Source organism: Dipodomys spectabilis, unplaced genomic scaffold, assembly GCF_019054845.1.
Source record: "Dipodomys spectabilis isolate Male_0828 unplaced genomic scaffold, ASM1905484v1 ptg000067l, whole genome shotgun sequence".
Taxonomy (NCBI): domain Eukaryota; kingdom Metazoa; phylum Chordata; class Mammalia; order Rodentia; family Heteromyidae; genus Dipodomys; species Dipodomys spectabilis.
The window spans coordinates 849-20,040 of NW_024870744.1; the positions used below are offsets into that span (position 1 = coordinate 849).

General features: G+C 40.7%; 1 protein-coding gene across 4 annotated transcripts in view; it reads left to right on the forward strand.

Moving 5' to 3' along the window:
- The first annotated feature begins 522 nt into the window (after positions 1-522).
- LOC122108922 (GTPase-activating protein and VPS9 domain-containing protein 1) overlaps positions 523-19,192 on the forward strand; it is a 65,848-nt gene continuing 47,178 nt past the window's right edge. For 2 of the 4 annotated variants that reach the window (XM_042680968.1, XM_042680971.1), the window contains exons 1-7: positions 523-638; positions 4,233-4,313; positions 5,912-6,072; positions 8,036-8,165; positions 11,589-11,714; positions 14,293-14,466; positions 17,070-17,210. In XM_042680968.1, coding sequence (XP_042536902.1) covers positions 566-638; positions 4,233-4,313; positions 5,912-6,072; positions 8,036-8,165; positions 11,589-11,714; positions 14,293-14,466; positions 17,070-17,210 — 886 coding nt within the window. In that variant the 5' untranslated portion in view covers positions 523-565. The remainder of the gene's footprint in view (positions 639-4,232; positions 4,314-5,911; positions 6,073-8,035; positions 8,166-11,588; positions 11,715-14,292; positions 14,467-17,069; positions 17,211-19,192) is intronic. The other 2 variants (XM_042680970.1, XM_042680972.1) reach the window with 2 other exon arrangements.

The following is a 19,192-nucleotide window of genomic DNA, read 5'->3' on the forward strand; positions in this document are numbered from 1 at the left end:
ATCCAAGGCTTCATGCATGCAAGGCAAGCATTCTACCACTAAGCCACATTCCCAGCCAGAGCCTCACTTTTTAAATGTTAGATTTAACATAATTCTCAAGAAATCAATTTTTTTGCATGCTTGTTTAATCATATTTTGTTCCAGTATTTTAAAGGGGAAGAATTTTACTTTGGTCTTGTCCTGTTTTAACAGAGTTGTGTGGCTGCTTTTCTTGATGTTGTGATTGGGGGCCGCGCAGTCGAGACTCCTCCCATGTCATCTGTTAATCTTCTGGAAGGATTGAGCAGAACCGTGGTTTATATAACCTACAGTCAGCTAATTACTCTGGTAATGGCTTTATTTTTTAATGGGATTTTTCTCAAAATTCTTTCAGCTATGCATATTATATGAGAAATATATATGTGTTTGAAAATTTGATTTTACTAGATAAGGTTCTTTAATTTTATTAGGTGAATTTTATGAAGAGTGTGATGTCTGGAGATCAACTGAGAGAAGATAGATAGAATGGCTCTTGACAATTTGTTGGCAAACTTAGGCAAAGCCGGGAAAGAGCAGCAGTTTAGAAATGACTCCCTACAGTACTCCTCAGATGTCTCCAGCAACCACTCCAGCAAACAAAAAGAACAGATTGCCTATAGGTAATGAGGGCTTCTCATGTTGGAGCTTTTCCTTAAATTTAATGTTTCTTCATTAGCCCTTGTTTTTGCTCTGCATTCTTTTTCTTTTTTTCTTTTCTTTTTTTGTCAGTTGTGGGGCCTGGGCACTGACTCTGAGCTTTTCTGCACAAGGCAAGCACTCTACCATGAACCATGGTGTCACTTCCATTTTTCTGGTAGTTAATTGGAGATAAGAGTATCATGGACTTTCCTGCCAGGGCTGGCTTTGAACTGGGACCCTCAGATCTCAGCCTCCGGAGCAGCTAGGATTATAGGCATGAGCTACTGGCGATTGTCTTGTTTTTGTTTTGGGGTTTGAAACAGGATCCTGTGTAACCCAGACTTTCCTGGAACTTTCTATGTAACCCAGGTTGGCCTCAAACTTGAGATCTTCCTGCCTCTGCCTCCCTCGTGTTGGGATTAAATCAATTAATCTTCCTGCCTGGCTTAGAATATTGGTTTTCTGAAGGGAGATTTTCTTTCTCTCTGTGTGTGTGTGTGTGTGTGTGTGTGTGTGTGTGTGTGTGTGTGTGTGTGTGTGTGTGTGTGTGTGTGTGTGTGTGTGTGTGTGTGTGTGTGTGTGTGTGTGTGTGTGTGTGTGTGTGTGTGTGTGTGTGTGTGTGTGTGTGTGTGTGTGTGTGTGTACGCACTACTAATGGCATTTGAACTCAAAGCCTGCCTGGATGCAGTTCCTTAGCTTTTTCTCTTAAGGTTGGTACTCTACTGTCATAGCTTCACTTTCAGCTTTTTTTTTTTTTTTTGGGTCCAGTCGTGGGGCCTGGGCGCTGTCCCTCAGCTCTTCAGCTCATCTTCAGCTCAAGGCTAGCGCTCTACCACTTGAGCCACAGCGCCACTTCCGGCTTTTTTCTTTTTTGCTTATGTGGTGCTGAGGAATTGAACCCAGGGCCTCATGCATGCAAGGCAAGCGCTCAACCACTGAGCCACCTTCCCAGCCCCCACTTTCAGCTTTTTGATGGTAAATTTTCTGTTTTGTCTTGCTTTGAACTCTGATCCTCTGAATTGCAGCCTCCTGAACTGAGGGCCTTGTACTTGCTAGGCAAGTACTCTATCACTGCCTGGCAGGGATTACAGGCATGAGATCATCAGATGTGGCCTGAAGTGTCTGTCTGTCTGTCTGTCTATCTGAATTTTATATATATATTTTCTTTTTAGTAGTACTGGGGATTGAAGACAGGGCCTATGCTTGCTAGGCAGGTATTGAACCACTCTGTGTGTGTGTGTGTATGTGCACGCGCGCATGTGTGTGTACATGCATGCACACACACTGTTTGTGGAACTTGAACTTTTTGTGGGTGCTGTCCTTGATATGTGTTGCTTAAGGTTAACTCTCTATCACCTGTGCCAGAGCTCTACTTCTAGCTTTTTTGGTGGTTAATTGGTGATGAGAGTCTCACAGACTTTCCTGCCCAGACTGGCTTTACACCATGATCTCAGCCCTCTGAGTAGCTAGGGTTATAGGCATGAGCCATCGGCACCTGTCTTAGTTATTATTATTATTATTTGTTGTTGTTGTTGTTGGTCATGGGGCTTGAACTCTGGGCCTGGGCCCTGTCCCTGAGCTCTTCAGTTCCAGGTGAGTACTCTACCACTTGAGCCACAACGCCACTTCCGGTTTTCTGATGGTTAGTTGGAGATAAAAGTCTCATATACTTTCCTGCCTGGGCTGGCTTTGAACCATGATCCTTAGAAGTCAGCCTCCTGAGTAGCTAGGATTACAGGCGTGAGCCACCGGTGCTCGGCTTTGGTTATTATTTTTGAGGTAGGGTCTTGCTTTATGCCTGTGCTAGCCTGGGCTGCAATCCTACATGAACTTCTCCAAATTTGGGGGCTGACAGGTGTGTGATACTAGGCTCAGATATATGCTTCCTCCATAGCTGGGTGGCACATATCACCATATATAGCTATGAGATGGAGGTTCACATACCCAGGGTTGACCTCAAAGTATAATACCCTGATCTCTACCTCCCAAGTAGCTAGTATTAAATACTTGAACTACTGTGTCCAGCTAGCCTATTTATTATAAAATAAAACAGAATGTTCATTTTATTTTATTATTTTTACAAGAATCTAACCTGGGTGCATTAGCTCACATTTCTAATTTTAGTTACACAGGAAACAGATCAAGAGGATCACTGTATGAGGCCAACTTGGGCAAAAAGTTTGAAAGACCTCTATCTCAATCAATAAATATCTGGACATAGTGTTGTGTCTATCATCCTAAGTTGTGCAGGAAGTATAAATAAGATAGACACTCAGGTCATTTCAGACAAAATCACAAGACCATGTTTGAAAAAAAAATAAAGCAAAATGGCCTGGGAGGCAGGTTGAAGTGGTAGAGTTTCTGACTATCAAGCACAAGGCCTGAATTTAATCTCCTGTACTGCTAAAAACAAAACAAAACAAAAAAAACTTAAAAAAGACAATTACATGTGCTTAATCTTTATTTACTTAGTATTTGTTATCTATCTGTCTACTGGACAGATAGATAACAAATTTGTTATCTATCTATCTATCTATCTGGAAAAATTAAGCATGTAGCATGTGCCAGGCACTGGGTAAACCTCTTCTAAATGTTATTTAATCCACAGAGACATCCTGTCTTTCATTTGAGGCACAGTTAGATCTATTTCTTTCTTCTCTCTTCTCATTGGAGTTTGATCTCATGGCTTTATGCTTGCCAGACAGGCTTTCTACTGCTGAGATGTACCTCCAGCCCCAGAGCCTGTACTCTATGAAGGCTGACTTGTAGTTACCGTTAGCAAGCATGGAAAAAGTGTTTAGACCAGAAAGACAGGAGTATTTTAGTAACATAATAATGAGTTACTTGCTACACTTGGTGAACATCATTACATTTTCTTTATCTTGAGGAATGGAATTATTTCATCTTGAAACTTCCATGAGCTGATTTGTTAAGAATACAAATTTGAGCCGGGCACTGGTGGCTCACGCCTGTAATCCTAGCTACTCAGGAGGCTGAGATCTGAGGATCGCGGTTCAAAGCCAGCCTGGGTAGGAAAGACCGTGAGACTCCTTTCTCCAATAAACCACCAGAAAACCAGAAGTGGCGCTGTAGCTCAAGTGGTAGAGTGCTCGCCTTGAGCTGAAGAGCTGAGGGACAGCGCCCAGGCCAGAGTTCAAGCCCCACGACCGACAAAAAAAAAAAAATAAAGAATACAAATTTGAAAATTAATCTGCTGTACACTTAGTATAATATAGAATTATATTATTAGCAGGAATATGGCAAAATATTCGACAAATCTCACTTTTTCACTATTCCAAAAGCCAAATTCATAACTAAAAATAGGAAAAAAAGTGATCTTTTTTACATGTGGTACTTCTTAATATTAGGCGCAGTTTGTAATGTTTACCCTAAGGATAATGAGATTTTCCCATTGTTTACAATTGCTTCCCAAAGTGGCATTAGGTGTGGATCCTAGTGGACGGTAAACCTCAAAAATATTTTCTCACTGTAATTTTGTATTTTATATTTATTTAAAATTGTATCCACTGTTCAAAGGGTTGATTTTCTTTCTGTTTACTGCTTTCACAACCCAGGACAACAGTTAGCAGCCATCACTGCCTGGGATTCCTCAGCTACCAACCTTACTTCGCACATTACATTAGTCACCCCATTTGGTGGGTAACAGGCTGTTTTTCTTTTCTTACATAGCTTTAAGAAATGCTTTATATAGCTGTATTCCATGTGCATGTTGCTTTTTGCTTTATGTAAATTGCTATATGAAATTCAGTTATTTGCATTTTTATATATTATAGTTTGCTTAAATCATAGACCTGCTCATCAAGTTGAACTTAAGTTCATAGTTCAGTAGAAGATAGTGAGGGATAGAAAAATAAAAGTGTGTATGAGCCTGTTTAAACTTTGGAAGCTGGTGTGTGTGCTTGAGTGCTTGGACTGAAAGTGATTAATGAACACATCTACAGCATTGTACAGTGAAGGTAACTGTATTTTCATCTCTTTCTGTCTTCATGGAAATCAGCTTTCACCCATAGCAAAGTGTTTATGCTTTATGTCTATACTTTTTGGAAAGAGGATTTCTATTTACTTTTTTATTGTATTGAATTTTCTAGCTGTTATATTGAAACTGTCACAGAAGATCAAAATTCTTAGAAAAATTATCATAAGCAACTGAAATCTTTCAGTGTTTAAAAGTTCTTAAAAGATATACAGGACAAGTTATTTTAGAAAAAATTACTTTTAGGTAGAGAAAGAACAACAAAAATAGTTGACTCCTTTATTAATTTTAGATGTTTCCATAGAACTGAAAGGACTTCATATTCAAACATAGGGAAAACACTCCTTCATTTCTAGAGTGAGGTTAATATATATCAGGCATGGCTCAGTGGTAGAATTGCCTCCCTAACAAAAATTGATCTTAGCTTTGTCAACAGTGTCTAAGTAAAAAGTATTACTATATACTTTTCATGTCAGTTACTTCCCATGAGCTGGTCCTGGGAAGCAACTTGGTGCTCCAAGCTTTTAAACATCTGTAGAAGTATGGTCCAGGGTAGGTAGCAGTGATTGTCATTCGTGACTTTTCTGGGACAACCCACTTTCACCTCTGAAAGTGTCTTCCTATTCTAATAAGTTTTACTATTCTCAGTAAATCATACTTTTTACTATTTTGAAACAAAAATAAAATGGCTTGATGTGGTGCATACCTATAATCTCAACATTTGGAAGGCTGAGGCAGAAGAATCTCGAACTTGAGGCTAATCCAACACATAGACCCTCTCTCAAAATATAACAGAAAGGAAAGCTAAAACAAACAGACAATATAATTTTATATGGTTATCAGATTTCCTCATGGTCGTTTCTAACACAAGTTCAGTTTAGTATAGAAGATCTGCGACAAGTAACTGATTTTATAGGAAATACAAAGTATTTTAAAAAGACTAGCTGCGAGGTAATGCTTTTCTTGTTACCTCAAAGTCTCCATTGATAGGGATGATTTGGCCGTACTGCAGATGTGACCTGTGTAGTATGTACTCCCTGTCTAGTGGATGTGGGTCATGGTGTCTCACTACTGTCTGTGTAGTAACTGGGAGGATGTTTTTTATTTGTTTTGATTTCTATTACTCATATTTTCATAACTTTTTGTGCCTGTGCAAATATTCAACACTAAAGGAAAATATTTTTTAAAATTCAGTGTGCCATTTTCTTCATTTTGACTTTTTTTGGTCTAAATTCTTTGATTTCTTTCTTAATTTGTTAGCAACTCGGAGCAGAAGTCGCAGTAATATGCTAGTGGATCTACATATGGACCATGAAGGATCATCTCAAGAAACTATCCAGGAAGTACAACCAGAAGAGGTGTTGGTCATTTCCTTAGGGACAGGTCCCCAGCTTACTCCAGGGATGATGTCAGAAAATGAGGTAGGAATATATTACTACATTTAACTTACAACTCTGTGTTAAGTTTAAACCAGATGAGGTAGCACATGCCTATAATCTTGGAACTTGAGAGGCTAAGACAGGAAACTAAGGCAAAATTTTCTTCTTTTTGTTGATGCCAGTACTGGAGCTTGAACTCCAGATCTTACAATCTCACTCACGTTTTTTACAACCAATCACTTGAGACACATTCCTATTTCTAGCTTTTTTTAATTTATTTTTTCTTTTGGTCAGCCATGGGGCTTGAACTCAGGGCCTGAGTACTGTCCCTGAGCTTTTCTGCTCAAGGATAGTGCTCTACCAGTTTGAGCCACAGTTCCACTTCTGGTTTTCTGGTGGTTAATTGGAAATAAGAGTCTCATAGACTTTCCTGCTGGAGCTGGTTTTGAACCACAATGGAAGTGGTCCTGTAGCTCAAGTGGTAGAGCGGTAGCACAGAGAGCACAGAGAGGTTCAAGGACAGAGCCCAGGCCCTGAGTTCAAGCCCCAGGACCACCCCCCGACTCAAAAAAAAAAAGACATCCTGTATTCAGAAAAACCTTAAGCCTAGAAAGTCAGCTGCCCATGGCTTATAATTGTAATACAAGCTATACAAGGGGCTAAGACCTGGGGCTGGGAAAGTGGCTCCGTGGTAGAGCACTTGCCTTGCATGCTTGATGCCTGGGTTCGATTCCTCAGCACCACATAAGCAAAAAGAAAAAAACTGGAAGTGGTGCTGTGGCTCAAGTGGCAGAGCGCTAGCCTTGAGCTGAAGAGCTGAGGGACAGCGCCCAGGCCCAGAGTTCAGGTCCCACGACTGGATTCCCCCCCCCCCCCCAAAAAAAAAAAAGAAAAGAGGCTAAGACCTGAAAGATTATGGTTTAGATTGCATCTCAACCAGCAAAAGGCTAGGCTGGAGGCATGGCTCAAGTGATAGAGCAATTGCCATGAGCAAGTTGAGTGAAACTTCAAGCAAGACACTGAGTGCAACCTCTGGTACTAGCACTAAAAAATTTAAAAGTTTACAGCTGGGCATCAGTGGCTCAAATCTGTAATCCTAGCTACTCAGGACGCTGAATCTGAGGATCTCGGTTCAAAGCCAGCCCAGGCAGGAAACTCCATGAGATTCTTATCTCCAATAAACCACCCAAAAAACAGAAGTGACACTGTGGATCAAGTGGTAGAGTGCTAGCCTTGAGCCGAAGAGGTAAGGGACAGTTCTCAAGCCCCGAGTTCAAGCCCCATGACTGAAAAAAAGAAAAAAAAAATTTAAAAGCCTACAAACATCAGCAAGTAAAGACTGAAGTTGCAGACTGCTTGGCTAAATGTTGAAGCAGTACCCTAACACAGAGCTACTCTGTAGCAACTTGGCAAGGTTTAAGGATGCTTTGTTTTCTAGCTAAATCTGCCAATCAAGAGCCAGTTATGGAAGAACATGTTTGTAATCCCAGTACTAAGGTAGAACAATTGCAGGTTTACAGCCAGCGTAGGCTACATAGCAAGATTGTCTCCACAAAAAGAAATCTGCCAGATCATTTGCTGACCACAAAGCTAATAGAACAGGGTCTTCAGGGGTCACATATGACATGACAGAGACAAACAAAAACACCGATTCCTATAATCTTATGTCTGCCTGTTGTCTTTTTTTTTTTTTTGCTTATGTGGTGCTGAGGAATCAAAGCCAGGGCCTCATGCATGCAAGACAAGCGCTCTACCACTGAGCCACCTTCCCAGCCCTGCCTGTTGTCTTTAATGCTGTAGATAACAGAAAGGCAACATAGCTTCAGTTGGCTCAGTTGATCCATTTGTGTCCCATGAATTCTGTTTAATGCTTCAAAGATCTCGTGAATGGAGTTGTTGTTTAAGAGTGATCTAAAAGAAGTTGTGTGCATTTGCTGTGGGTTTTCTTTTTTTAGACTTTACTCTTTCATTTGTAATAAACCAAAATTGACATTTTATTTCTTAGGTCCTAAATATGCAGCTTTCGGATGGAGGGCAAGGAGATGTCCCTGTTGATGAAAACAAACTCCACGGTAAACCTGATAAAACGTTGCGCTTTTCCCTCTGCAGTGATAATCTGGAAGGCATATCTGAAGGTGAAGGGTTATGTGATTCAAGTAATATTTTGTTTTGTGTTCTTTAAAGGAGCCTTATAAATTATAATTAAGCCATCTGTGCCTCTCACTGAACAGAATAAAGAAAGTTCCCTGTAATGAGTTTGAACAGTTGGCTGTAAAGATTGTTTCCTGAATGGAACTAAGATTACAATAAGCTGTTGGTCATATGAAATGAAGATGTAAGTCTTCATTCAGACTTAAATAGAATACCAGCATTCTGTTTATAGCAGCATTGTTTCTCAGTATTGATATATACCAAAGCTTATAGAGCTCCTTTAGAAGGATGTAATGCATGTACAAATGGAAAAAATGGACTTACTAGTATGTCAGAATATTGTATATACCTTGACTATTCTGTATTCCTTTATTCATATACTCAAACACACCATCATGAAGCACTGTACAATGGAAATAAGAATTAACAAGAAAATTTTAAGCCAGGATTGTAAAGTGAAAATGTATTATTCCACATTTTGAGATAATTTTTTTCAATGAAAATAAAGTTCAAGTTTGATGACATTTAAAAATAAATATAGGGCTGGGAAGGTGGCTCAGTGGCAGAGTGCTTGCCTTGCATGCATGAGGCCCTGGGTTTGATTCCTCAGCATTACGTAAAAAGCCAGAAGTGGCGCTGTGGCTCAAGTGGTAGAGTGCTAGCCTTGAGCTGAAGAGCTGAGGGACAGCACCCAGGCCCAGAGTTCAGGCCCCATGACCGACAAAAACAAAACAAAAGTAAATATAAATGTTATTCTTTTTCTCTAATCTTTCTAAAGTAATATAATTCATTCTTGATAATATAGAAAAGAAGTGATTGTTTGTAATTTCACCATTATGTTAAAAGTAGTTAATGTTGTAGCTTACTTATAGCAGAATTAGTTTTAAACTTTTTGTTTTAATAATATATACATACCATTTCCTTCCCCTTGTAGTTTTACTTTTTTTTTTTTTTTTGGTCGGTCGTGGGGCTTGAACTCTAGGCTTGGGCACTGTCCCTGCGCTCTTCAGCTCAAGGCAAGCGCTCTACCACTTGAGCCACAGTGCCACTTCTGGTTTACTGGTGGTTAATTGGAGATAAGAGTCTCACGGAGGGATGGGAAGGGGAAACAAAGGAGGAGGCTACAATGCTTGATAAGAAATGTACTCATTATCTTGCCCATGTAATTGTAACTCCTCTGTACAGTATTTTCACAATAAAAAATAAATAAAAATTTTTAAAAAATTAAAAAAAAAAAAGTCTCACGGACTTTCCTGCCCGGGCTGGCTTTGAACTATGATCCTCAGATCTCAGCCTCCTGAGTAGCTAGGATTACAGGCTGGCTAGTTTAACATTTTTAAGTAACATGGTTTTGTGTTTCTATGCCACTACTGGGGCCTGAGCACTGTCCTCTAGCTTTTTTCTCAAAGCTTTTGTCTTACCACCTGAGGCAGAGGTCAGCTTCCAGCTTTTTGGTGGTTCATTGAAGATAAAGAGTCTTACAGGCTGGCTCTGAACTATGATTCTCAGCCTTGCCTCCTAGTAGTTAGGATGTGAGCCACCAGTACCAAGAAAATAACGTTTTTGTTTTGTTTTGTTTTTATTTGTCAGTCATGCCGCTTGAGCTCAAGGCCTGGACACTGTCCCTGAGTTTTTTTTGCTAAAAGCTAGCACTCTACCACTTGAGCTACAGCACTGCTTCCAGCCTTTTCTGTTTATATAGGACTAAGGAATTGAACCCAGGGCTTCATTCATGGTAGGCAAGCCTTCTGTCACTAAACCACCTTCCCAATTTTCTTTAACTTGGAATAGGCATATCAATTGATTTTAGCATTTTGTTTTGTTTTGTTTTGTGCTTGTTGGTCTTGAGGCCTGGGCTGTGTCCTTGAGCTGCTTTTGCTCAAGGCTAATGCTCTACCTCTTGAGCCACAACTCCACTTCTGACTTTTTTGGTAGTTTATTAGAGATCAGTCTCACAGACTTCCCTGCCTGGGATGGCTTTGAACCACTGTCCTCAGATCTCAGCCTCCTGTGTGGCTAGGATTACAGGCATAAGCCACTAGTGTTCAGCCATTTTAACATTCTTCTGTGATAAATAGGTAGATTGCTTCTACTTGTTAGATATTTATAATACTTAATAAGTTCTACAATAGTCTTACATTAATTTTTGTTATCTAGGATACATTTCTAGAAGCAGAATTGCTGTCTCAGAATTGCTGTGTGTGTGTGTGTGTGTGTGTGTGTGTGTGTGTGTGTGTGTGTGTGTGTGTGTGTGTGTGTGTGTGTGTGTGTGTGTGTGTGTGTGTGTGTGTGTGTGTGTGTGTGTGTGTGTGTGTGTGTAGGTTGTGGGGCTTGGGCGCTGTCCCTCAGCGCTTTTGCTCAAGGCTAGCGCTTTGCCACTTTGAGCCACAGCTCCACTTCCAATCTTCTCAGGATTAATTGGAGATAAGAGTCTCACAGACTTTCTTGCCCAGGCTGGATTCAAAACCACGGTCCTCAAATCTCTGGGTCCTGAGTAGCTAGGATTACAGGTGTGAGCCACTAGCACCTGGTCAGGACATGTATATTTTTAAGGCATAAATTTAGTATTGAAAGCACTTTTAAATTGAAAAAGTGGTTGTGCACCCCTGTAATCCCAGTACATAGGAGGCTACAACAGAAGAATCTTTGGTTCAAGACTTGGTTAGGCTACATAGCAAGATCCCATCTCAAAAAAAAAACAAAAAAACTCCCCCAAACCCTGAATGCTGGTGATTCACAGCTTTAATCCTAAATTTTGGGAAGGTGGAGATTATTGGGTCACAGTGTCAGGCCAGTCTGGGCATAAAAAGGTTCATAAGAAAACCCCTTCTCAACAAAGAACTGGATACAGTGGCACTTGCTTGTTATCCTAGCTACCAAAAAGCCTTAACAGAGGTGGTGGATCATACCAAGGTGCACCCCTGAGCAGGAAAGGCGACCTTATCTCAGAAATAATGAGCAAACAAGTTAGGGCTAGAGGCGTGGCTTCACAGTAAGAGTGCTTTTCTCATAAGCTTAAGGGTAAGAGTTCAAAATAGAAAAAAAAAAATCCAAAAGAACTTTATTTCATTATTATATGTAGTTATACAAAGGTGTTACAATTCCATAAGTCAGGTTATGAGTACAATGCTTCTTGGTCAGTGTCACCCGCTTCCTTCATTCTCTCCCATTTTCTCCCTCTTGTCCCTACCCTTAAGTTACCTAGTTCATTTTTTATGTAATGTGCATTGCATATAACCACTACATTTGTTCACCCTCGATTCCTTTGCTCTCCTTTGCCTACTCCCAAAACATGTCCCAAAGACTTTTTAATCAGTTTATAGTATCTCTCCAAGATAGGAAAAATGTCATTGTGGCTTATAGGTGATTTTTTTGAAAGATTGCTCATGGAATAAACATTTCTCTAGGTCCTTCAAATCGCTCCAATTCGGTGTCTTCTCTAGACCTGGAAGGAGAGTCTGTGTCAGAACTTGGAGCAGGACCTTCTGGGAGTAATGGAGTTGAAGCTCTACAACTGTTAGAACATGAGCAAGGTAAAGTTGAGCACAGTTGTACACATACCAAACTTGCCTTATTGTAAGATAAGCAATGTGTTTACATGTAAGTTGGCTATTTGCAGTAAAAAAAATAAACTTAATTTGGTTATAGAATATATTTACTTCTAGTGTTATAGTAGTCCTTATAAATGTGTTTGAGGGCTGAGGCATGTCTCAAGTGGTAGAGTGCTTGCCTAGCAATACAGGCCAACTTCAGACCTTACTATCACCCCCCAAAAGTGTTTAATTGATGAGTGAAGTATTAAATTACATATAGTGTAAGTTCCTTTAAATTTTGTAGCATTAGGCCTCTTAATTAGTAACTTTTAAAGGATAAAGTGATTACTCAGATTTCAAGAAACAGAATTTGGGAAGGAAAGGAAGAGCATACAAATATTTAAAAGTATCTTGGCTCTGAAGTGGCACTGTGGCTCAAAGTGATAGAGCACTAGCCTTGAGCAAAAAGAGCTCGGGGACAGCTCCCAGGCCCCAAGTTCAAGCCCAAGACTGACAATAAAAAGAATATTGGGCCAGCTGCAGTTGTTCATGACTATTATCCTAGCTATTCAGAAGGTAGAGATCAGGAGGATCATAGTTTAAGGCTAGCCTGGGCAAAATTCACAAGACACCTCTCTCCCCTCCTATCAACCAATAAAAAGTTGGATCCAGGTGACATGTACTTGTCATTCCAACTATGTTGGGAGAGTAAGTAGGAGGATTGTGATCCAGCTGAGCCTGGACATAAACATTGGATCGTATTTTAAAAATAACGAAAGCAAAAAATAGCTGTAGGCATGGATCAAGTTGTAGAATGTCTGTCTGGAAAATGTACAGACCCTGAATTCAGACGATACTACTGAAACAACACAGCATCAGAAAACCAAGTTTCTTTTGATAGTTGTAAGTGCCAGACAAAAGCTTACTGGAAGAAAGCACTAGCCATTGTATAGGCAGAAGTTGGAGATAGATCATTGTAAGTGCAAGGCAAGTATATGAGAAATAGAAGTGGAGACCATAGTACTTAATCAGGTAGTACAGAGGAGACAGGTGGGTGATGATTGTAAAGTGGGTGATACCTGTTACAGACTGAAGGAAGTCAGCTTTATAGCAAGCCAAGATAATGTTAGATGAGTGGTTGAGGATGATAGCCTCTTGTGCTTTAAGATGATAAATTGGAAACATTTCCAGATTTATTTCAGAGAATCAAGTTTAGGACAGATTACTGCAAATAGAGTGTGAAGGAATGATTGTTAGACTTAGGGTGCCTGAGAATTACTTGAAAAAGTCCTATTTCTAGATAGCCTGCTCAGTCCATTTTTAGAAAGATAAGAATACTTCTATGGGCTGGGAATGTGGCTTAGTGGTAGAGTGCTTGCCTAGTGTGCATGAAGCCCTGGGTTCCATTCCTCAGTACCACATAAACAGAAAAAGCCAGAAGTGGTGCTGTGGCTCAAGTGGTAGATTGCTAGCCTTGAGCAAAAGAAGCTCAGGGATAGTGCCTAAGCCTTAAGCAAAAGAAGCTCAGGGATAGTGCCTAGGCCCTGAGTTCAAGCCCCAGGACTACCTGCCCCCGCCCCCAAATACTCCTATTAGAATATGTATGGCTTGAATAAAAATACTGCTATGTTTCATAATCAGTAACAGTTATAATTATTTGCTGCAAATAACATAGAAACCTGAAATAATGTATTTATGACAGATGTTTATGACAAGTTAAATAAATAGCACTTCTTTGAAGAGACTTTTGGGTGATTCGAATGTAGATGGTTGGCAGTCTTTATTTTGTGAAATGCTAGAAAGTGAATTGAGGCCTGGGCACATAGCTTGTTATCTCAGCACTTTGGATGGAAGCTGAAGTACTGTGTTGTGAGTTTGATGCCAGCCTGGATTACATAATGAGACCCTGTCTCAAAAATACCAAAATACAAAGCCGGGCACCAGTGGCAGATCTGAGGATCACAGTTCAAAGCCAGTCCGGGCAAGAAAGTCCGTGAAACTCTTATCTCCAATAAACCACCAGAAAACTGGAAGTGGTGCTGTAGCTCAAGTGGTAGAGTGCTCGCCTTGAGCTGAAGAGCTGAGGGACAGCGCCCAGGCCCAGAGTTCAAGCCCCATGACTGACCGAAAAAACCCAAAATATATAACATGCATAGGGAGTTGGTATGAAACTCTACTTTTAGTCCCCAACACCAAACGAAAAACAAAAACATTAACAACAAAAAGTAAATTCACATAACTTGATCTAGAATGGAATGAAAACTTTAGAATGCAGACCAGAGTTGTCCATGTCAAGTCTAAAACATTTATAGTATGTGTTTATTAGCTGATTACCACCATAATAATGTGGCACAGTAAACTACCGAAAACACTTGCTCTGAAGTCTGGGTGAGTTAATTCATTCTAATTTGCACTGGGCTAACTCACACATACAAACAATAGTAGATAAAGTAGGGATCTCTAATTTTAGCTAGAGGTGAGTTGGCCATTGGGGAGCAGGCTGGTCTTTAGATCTAGAATGAAACTACAAGCTTAGTGATGATAAAAATTTTTAAGTGTTTAATTTTGTTTTTGATAGCTACCACGCAAGATAATCTTGATGATAAGCTAAGGAAGTTTGAGATTCGTGACATGATGGGTCTAACAGATGATAGAGACATATCAGAAACAGTGAGTGAGACCTGGAGTACAGATGTTCTGGGAAGTGACTTTGACCCTAACATTGAGGAAGATCGCTTACAAGAAATTGCAGGTAACTGATGTCCATTCAGTGTGTCTGGAAGATAGATAGATGTAGTTTTATGTCTTCCTGTCCTTCATGAGAGAGAGTGTTATTCTTCGGATAGATGGAGGGTGGTATGGGTGACCACCTGACTGGGAAACTTTGAAAACTATATGGTACAGGACACTGGATACTCTTTCTAAGTGTAGTTTCCCCAATTCTAATACTGCAAAAAAAAGAAAACTCAGACTTTCTAATTACCTCTTGTCAAGTCTTGTTTTCATGGCATAGTATGTACTCTCGGTCTATGATAAAAATATTCTCCACTTGACAGTAAATACCTTACTTTAAGATGAAAGTTTGTGCAGATAATAGCCATAAAATCTTTGGGAATAATATGATAATTAAGTTCTTAAAAATGAAGGCTGAAGATGTAGCGCAGTGGTAGAGCATTTGCCTAGCATTTGGGGGGCTCTGGGTTCCATCCCTAGCACCACCACTAGATAGCAATAAAATGAGCTAGATGCTGGTGGCTCACTCCTGTAATCCTAGCTTCTCAGGAGGCTGAACTCTGAGAATTGTTCAAAGCCAGCCTGGGCCGAAAATCTGTGTATTCTTCTCTTTAATGAACTACCAAAAAGCTGGAAGTAGAGTTGTGGCTCAGCTGGTCGAATGCCAGTTTTGAGTGAAAATACTAAGAGACAGCATGTAAGCCCTAAGTTTAAGTCCCAGTATTGGCATCAAGAAATAAAAAAAAAAGCTGGGCACCAGTGGCTCACGCCTGTAATCTTAGTTACTCAGGAAGCTGAGATCTGAGGATTGCAGTTCAAAGCCAGCCCAAGCAGGAAAGTCCATGAGACTCTTAATCTCCAATAAACCACCAGAAAACCGGAAGTGGCACTGTGGCTCAAGTGGTTGAGCACTCAATTTGAGCTGAAGGACAGTGCCCAGGCCCAGAGTTCAAGTCCCATGACTGACCAAAAAAAGCCTAGGTAGTTCATACCAGTCACCCCAATTATACAGGAAGCAAAAATAGGTGGATTGTGGTCCAGGCCAGCCCAGGCATAAGTGCAAGAACCTACTAAAAAAAATAACCAAAAAAAAAGGGCTTGAGGCAAGGCTCAAGTAAGTGTCAATCTTTGAGTGAAAAAGCTGAAGGACAACATCCAGGCCCCGAGTTGAAGCTCTAATAAAATGAAACCTACTAAAATGAACTTACTTCTGCATTTATTCTGTTCCAAAGAGGTATCCTTTGAAAAGAAAGGGGGAAAGTGTTTTGTCTTTTTTTTATTAGCATATATTAGCTGTAAAAGGGAGGATTTCTTTTACTTTTTTTGTTGGTCATGGGGCTTGAACTCTGGGCCTGGGTGCTGTCCCTCAACTCTTCAAAGCTAGTGCTCTACCACTTGAGCCACAGTACCACTTCCAGTTTTTCTGGTGGTTAATTGGAGATATGAGTCTCATAGAGAAAGTAGTGCTGTGGCTCAAGGGGTAGAGCACTAGCCTTGAGCGGAAGAGCTGAAGGACAGCACTCAGGCCCATAGTTCAAGCTCCACAACCAACAACAACAACAAAAAGAGTCTCATGGACTCTTTGAAGCACGATCCTCAGATGTTAGCCTCCTGAGTAGCTAGGAATACAGGCATGAGCCACCAGTGCCCGGCTTGTGTGTGTGTGTGTGTTTTTTTAAGTAATTGTACAAAAAATTTTGAGGGCTGGGAAGGTGGCTCAGTGGTAGAGTGCTTGCCTTGCATGCATGAGGCCCTGGGTTCGATTCCTCAGCACCACATAAGCAAAAAGAAAAAAGCCGGAAGTGGCGCTGCGGCTCAAGTGGTAGAGTGCTAGCCTTGAGCTGAAGAGCTGAGGAAGAGTGCCCAGGCCCAGAGTTCAGGCCCCACGACCGGACCAAAAAAAAAAAAAATGTTTTTGAATTCCACAAGTCTGATTATGAGTACAATGCATCTTGATGGATGCTTCAGTGTTCTTAATTCAGTCATACAATAATGCTTAGCTCTTTATGTTTGTATTTTTGAGTAATGTTAAATAGATCTCTTAATTGGTTTTGTATTATTTTATGCCAGATGCCAAAGTATTGGTTTTGGCAGTAAGCTGTATTTGAGCAATTAGCTGTATTTGCAGTAGAGTGAGTACTGTGAAGGAGAGTATATTCTCTTGCAAGTATGTCTTATTGCTTTGGATATGTGGCTAATGTGCAGAAGAAAACATAATTGGCCAGTATAACTTTCTATGGTTAAGTTTCTCTAATGTTAGTAATCCTGTAGGACTACAGTTTTAGAATGATTCCAGGAGAACATGTAAAATATATTGAAAAAACCAAAATGGAGGCCAGTTGAAATAACTCAATCCAAAAATGTGTGTGTGTGCATGTGTATGCATGCTTGTGTGTGTATGTTTTTTAATGGACAGTCAAAAGTGAGCAGAAGAACTTGATAAAAAGGAAATGTGCCATTGCACATTTGTGTGTGCTAGGTTGTAATTACAATTCTCACTTTGGTGTCTTTCTTGTGGTACAGAAAAGATTTTGTCAGCTTACTTAGTGTTTAGCCTTCCTCCACCATCACTGCTCCATCCATCAGATACTTGTTAACACTTTGCTCACTACTTCTTTACAGGTGCAGCAGCAGAGAACATGTTGGGCAGTTTACTGTGCCTCCCAGGTTCAGGGTCAGTGCTTCTTGACCCCTGCACAGGTTCTACTATATCAGAAACAACAAGTGAAGCTTGGAGTGTAGAGGTATTACCAAGTGACTCAGGTTAGTGTGCTGTCATCATATGCTTTTTTATTTGTTCAGAAATCTTTATCTTTCTCTCCTCTCTCCCTCCCCTCCCTCTTAGTACTGGGGCTTGAACTCAGGCTCTGGCCTGGATGCTGTCTGTTAGTTTCTTCGCTTGGGCTACCACTTTACCACCTGAGCCACAGCTCTATTTCTGGCTTTTTGCTGCCTAATCAGAGAGATATGAGTCATGGATATGTCTGCTTCACTGGCTTCAAACCTCATCCTCAGATCTCAGCCTCCTGAGTAGCTTGGATTATTGAGTGAAGTACCAATTCCTGGCTCCTAATTTCTATACTATGCACATCTTATTCAGAGCATTTTTTTAATTTTGTGCTGGTACTGGGGCTTGAACTTAGGGCTTGGGTGCTGTCTCTTAGGTTTTTTTGTTTAAGCTGGCACTCCACCACTTGAGCCTCAGCTCCACCTCTTTTTTGTGTGTGGTTTATTGGAGATTACTCTCACAGAGTTTTCTATCCCAGCTGGCTTTGAACCTCGATCCTCAGGTGTCAGCCTCCTTAGTAGCTAGCCTTGTAGGCATGAGCCATTAGCACCTGTGCCATTTGTTTGGTTTAGCTATGTGTTTTCACTTTAACTCAGACTAGCCTCAAATTCATCATCCTCCTGCCTCATCCTCCCAACTGTTGGGATTATAGGTGTGCAAACCACATCTAGCTTAAATATATTTGACAAATGTGAGACGATCACATTGATAAGAATTAGATGGAAAATTGGACCATTTTCTAGCCATTAAAAAAAATTCAGGAAATAGAGATGTGGCTCAGTTGGTAGCTTTGAACAAAAATGCCAAGCCAGATACAAAGGTCCTGAGTACAAGCCTCAGTATCTGCACACACACACACACACACACACACACACACACACACACACACACACTAGTGTTGGATGGCAAAAACTTAGGATGGAAGATGTTCTCTGACAGTTCAGTGTGGCAGCAATTTTTTCGAACTCATTTCAGTCCTGAGTGGGTCTTCTCAAGATAGGAAAGCTAGGAGTAACAACATTGCTTAGACACAGAGTAGTTGACTTTCCAACAAGTGAGGTTTGAGTTATCTCTAATGAAAACTCTAAAAAATTAATGTTTTTGGAGTACTTTGAAATTTGATACTTTGCCACAGGTGGAGAATTTTACAAGTACAAGGCCAAGCCTATCTCAAATCATGGTAGACCAAAGGGCTGAAAGTAAAGCTTGCTAGGCCCTCAGTTCAGTCCCTAGTACTTGGGTTGGGGAGGAGAGAAGAAAATAAATTGGACCGTAGTCCTGAGGATTTATATGTGTAGTGTTTTTGTATACATATGTATGTAAAATGTTTCTGCTTTTTTGTTTTTTTTGGTCTGGGGCTGTTATGCCAAGGTCGCAGGACCCCCACCAAGAAAACCACCGAGAGTCAGACTCTACAGCTGTTTTATTTAAAAGGGCTGCAGCTTGGGCCTCATCCTACACTCGGACACAGTGGAGCCCAGGAGGAGAGCCCCGAGCTAAGGATTTGCAGGTCTTATAAAGGCACACAACCAGGTGGTTTAGCACCATGTGTTGCTCTGCTCTGAAGCAAGCAACAAATGATCACTGCCTCAAGTACTTTAACCTTTCATTCCCCCCTTGACTTATGGTCCTGAGCCACAATCTTGTGGCTCTGGCCCAAAACTAAACTCCAACAGCTCTTGATCTTGAATGAGTATACCAATAACAATTAGTCCATTTTTCTTGTCTTGAGGCGTATGCGGAGTGTTTGGGTAGGATGCTTGGAGACTTCCCATGTTTCCCCACGGTCGTCCAGGGCAAAAGGGTCAGCTGGTCTGGCATGGAGCAGTGGATCCAAGCAGCAATGCCGTCCACCTTAAGGGCAGTTGGTGTAGCCAGTAGCACCATGTAAGGTCCCTTCCACTGTGGTTCCAGAGATCTCAAGTTGTGCCTTTGAACAAACACCCAGTCCCCTGGC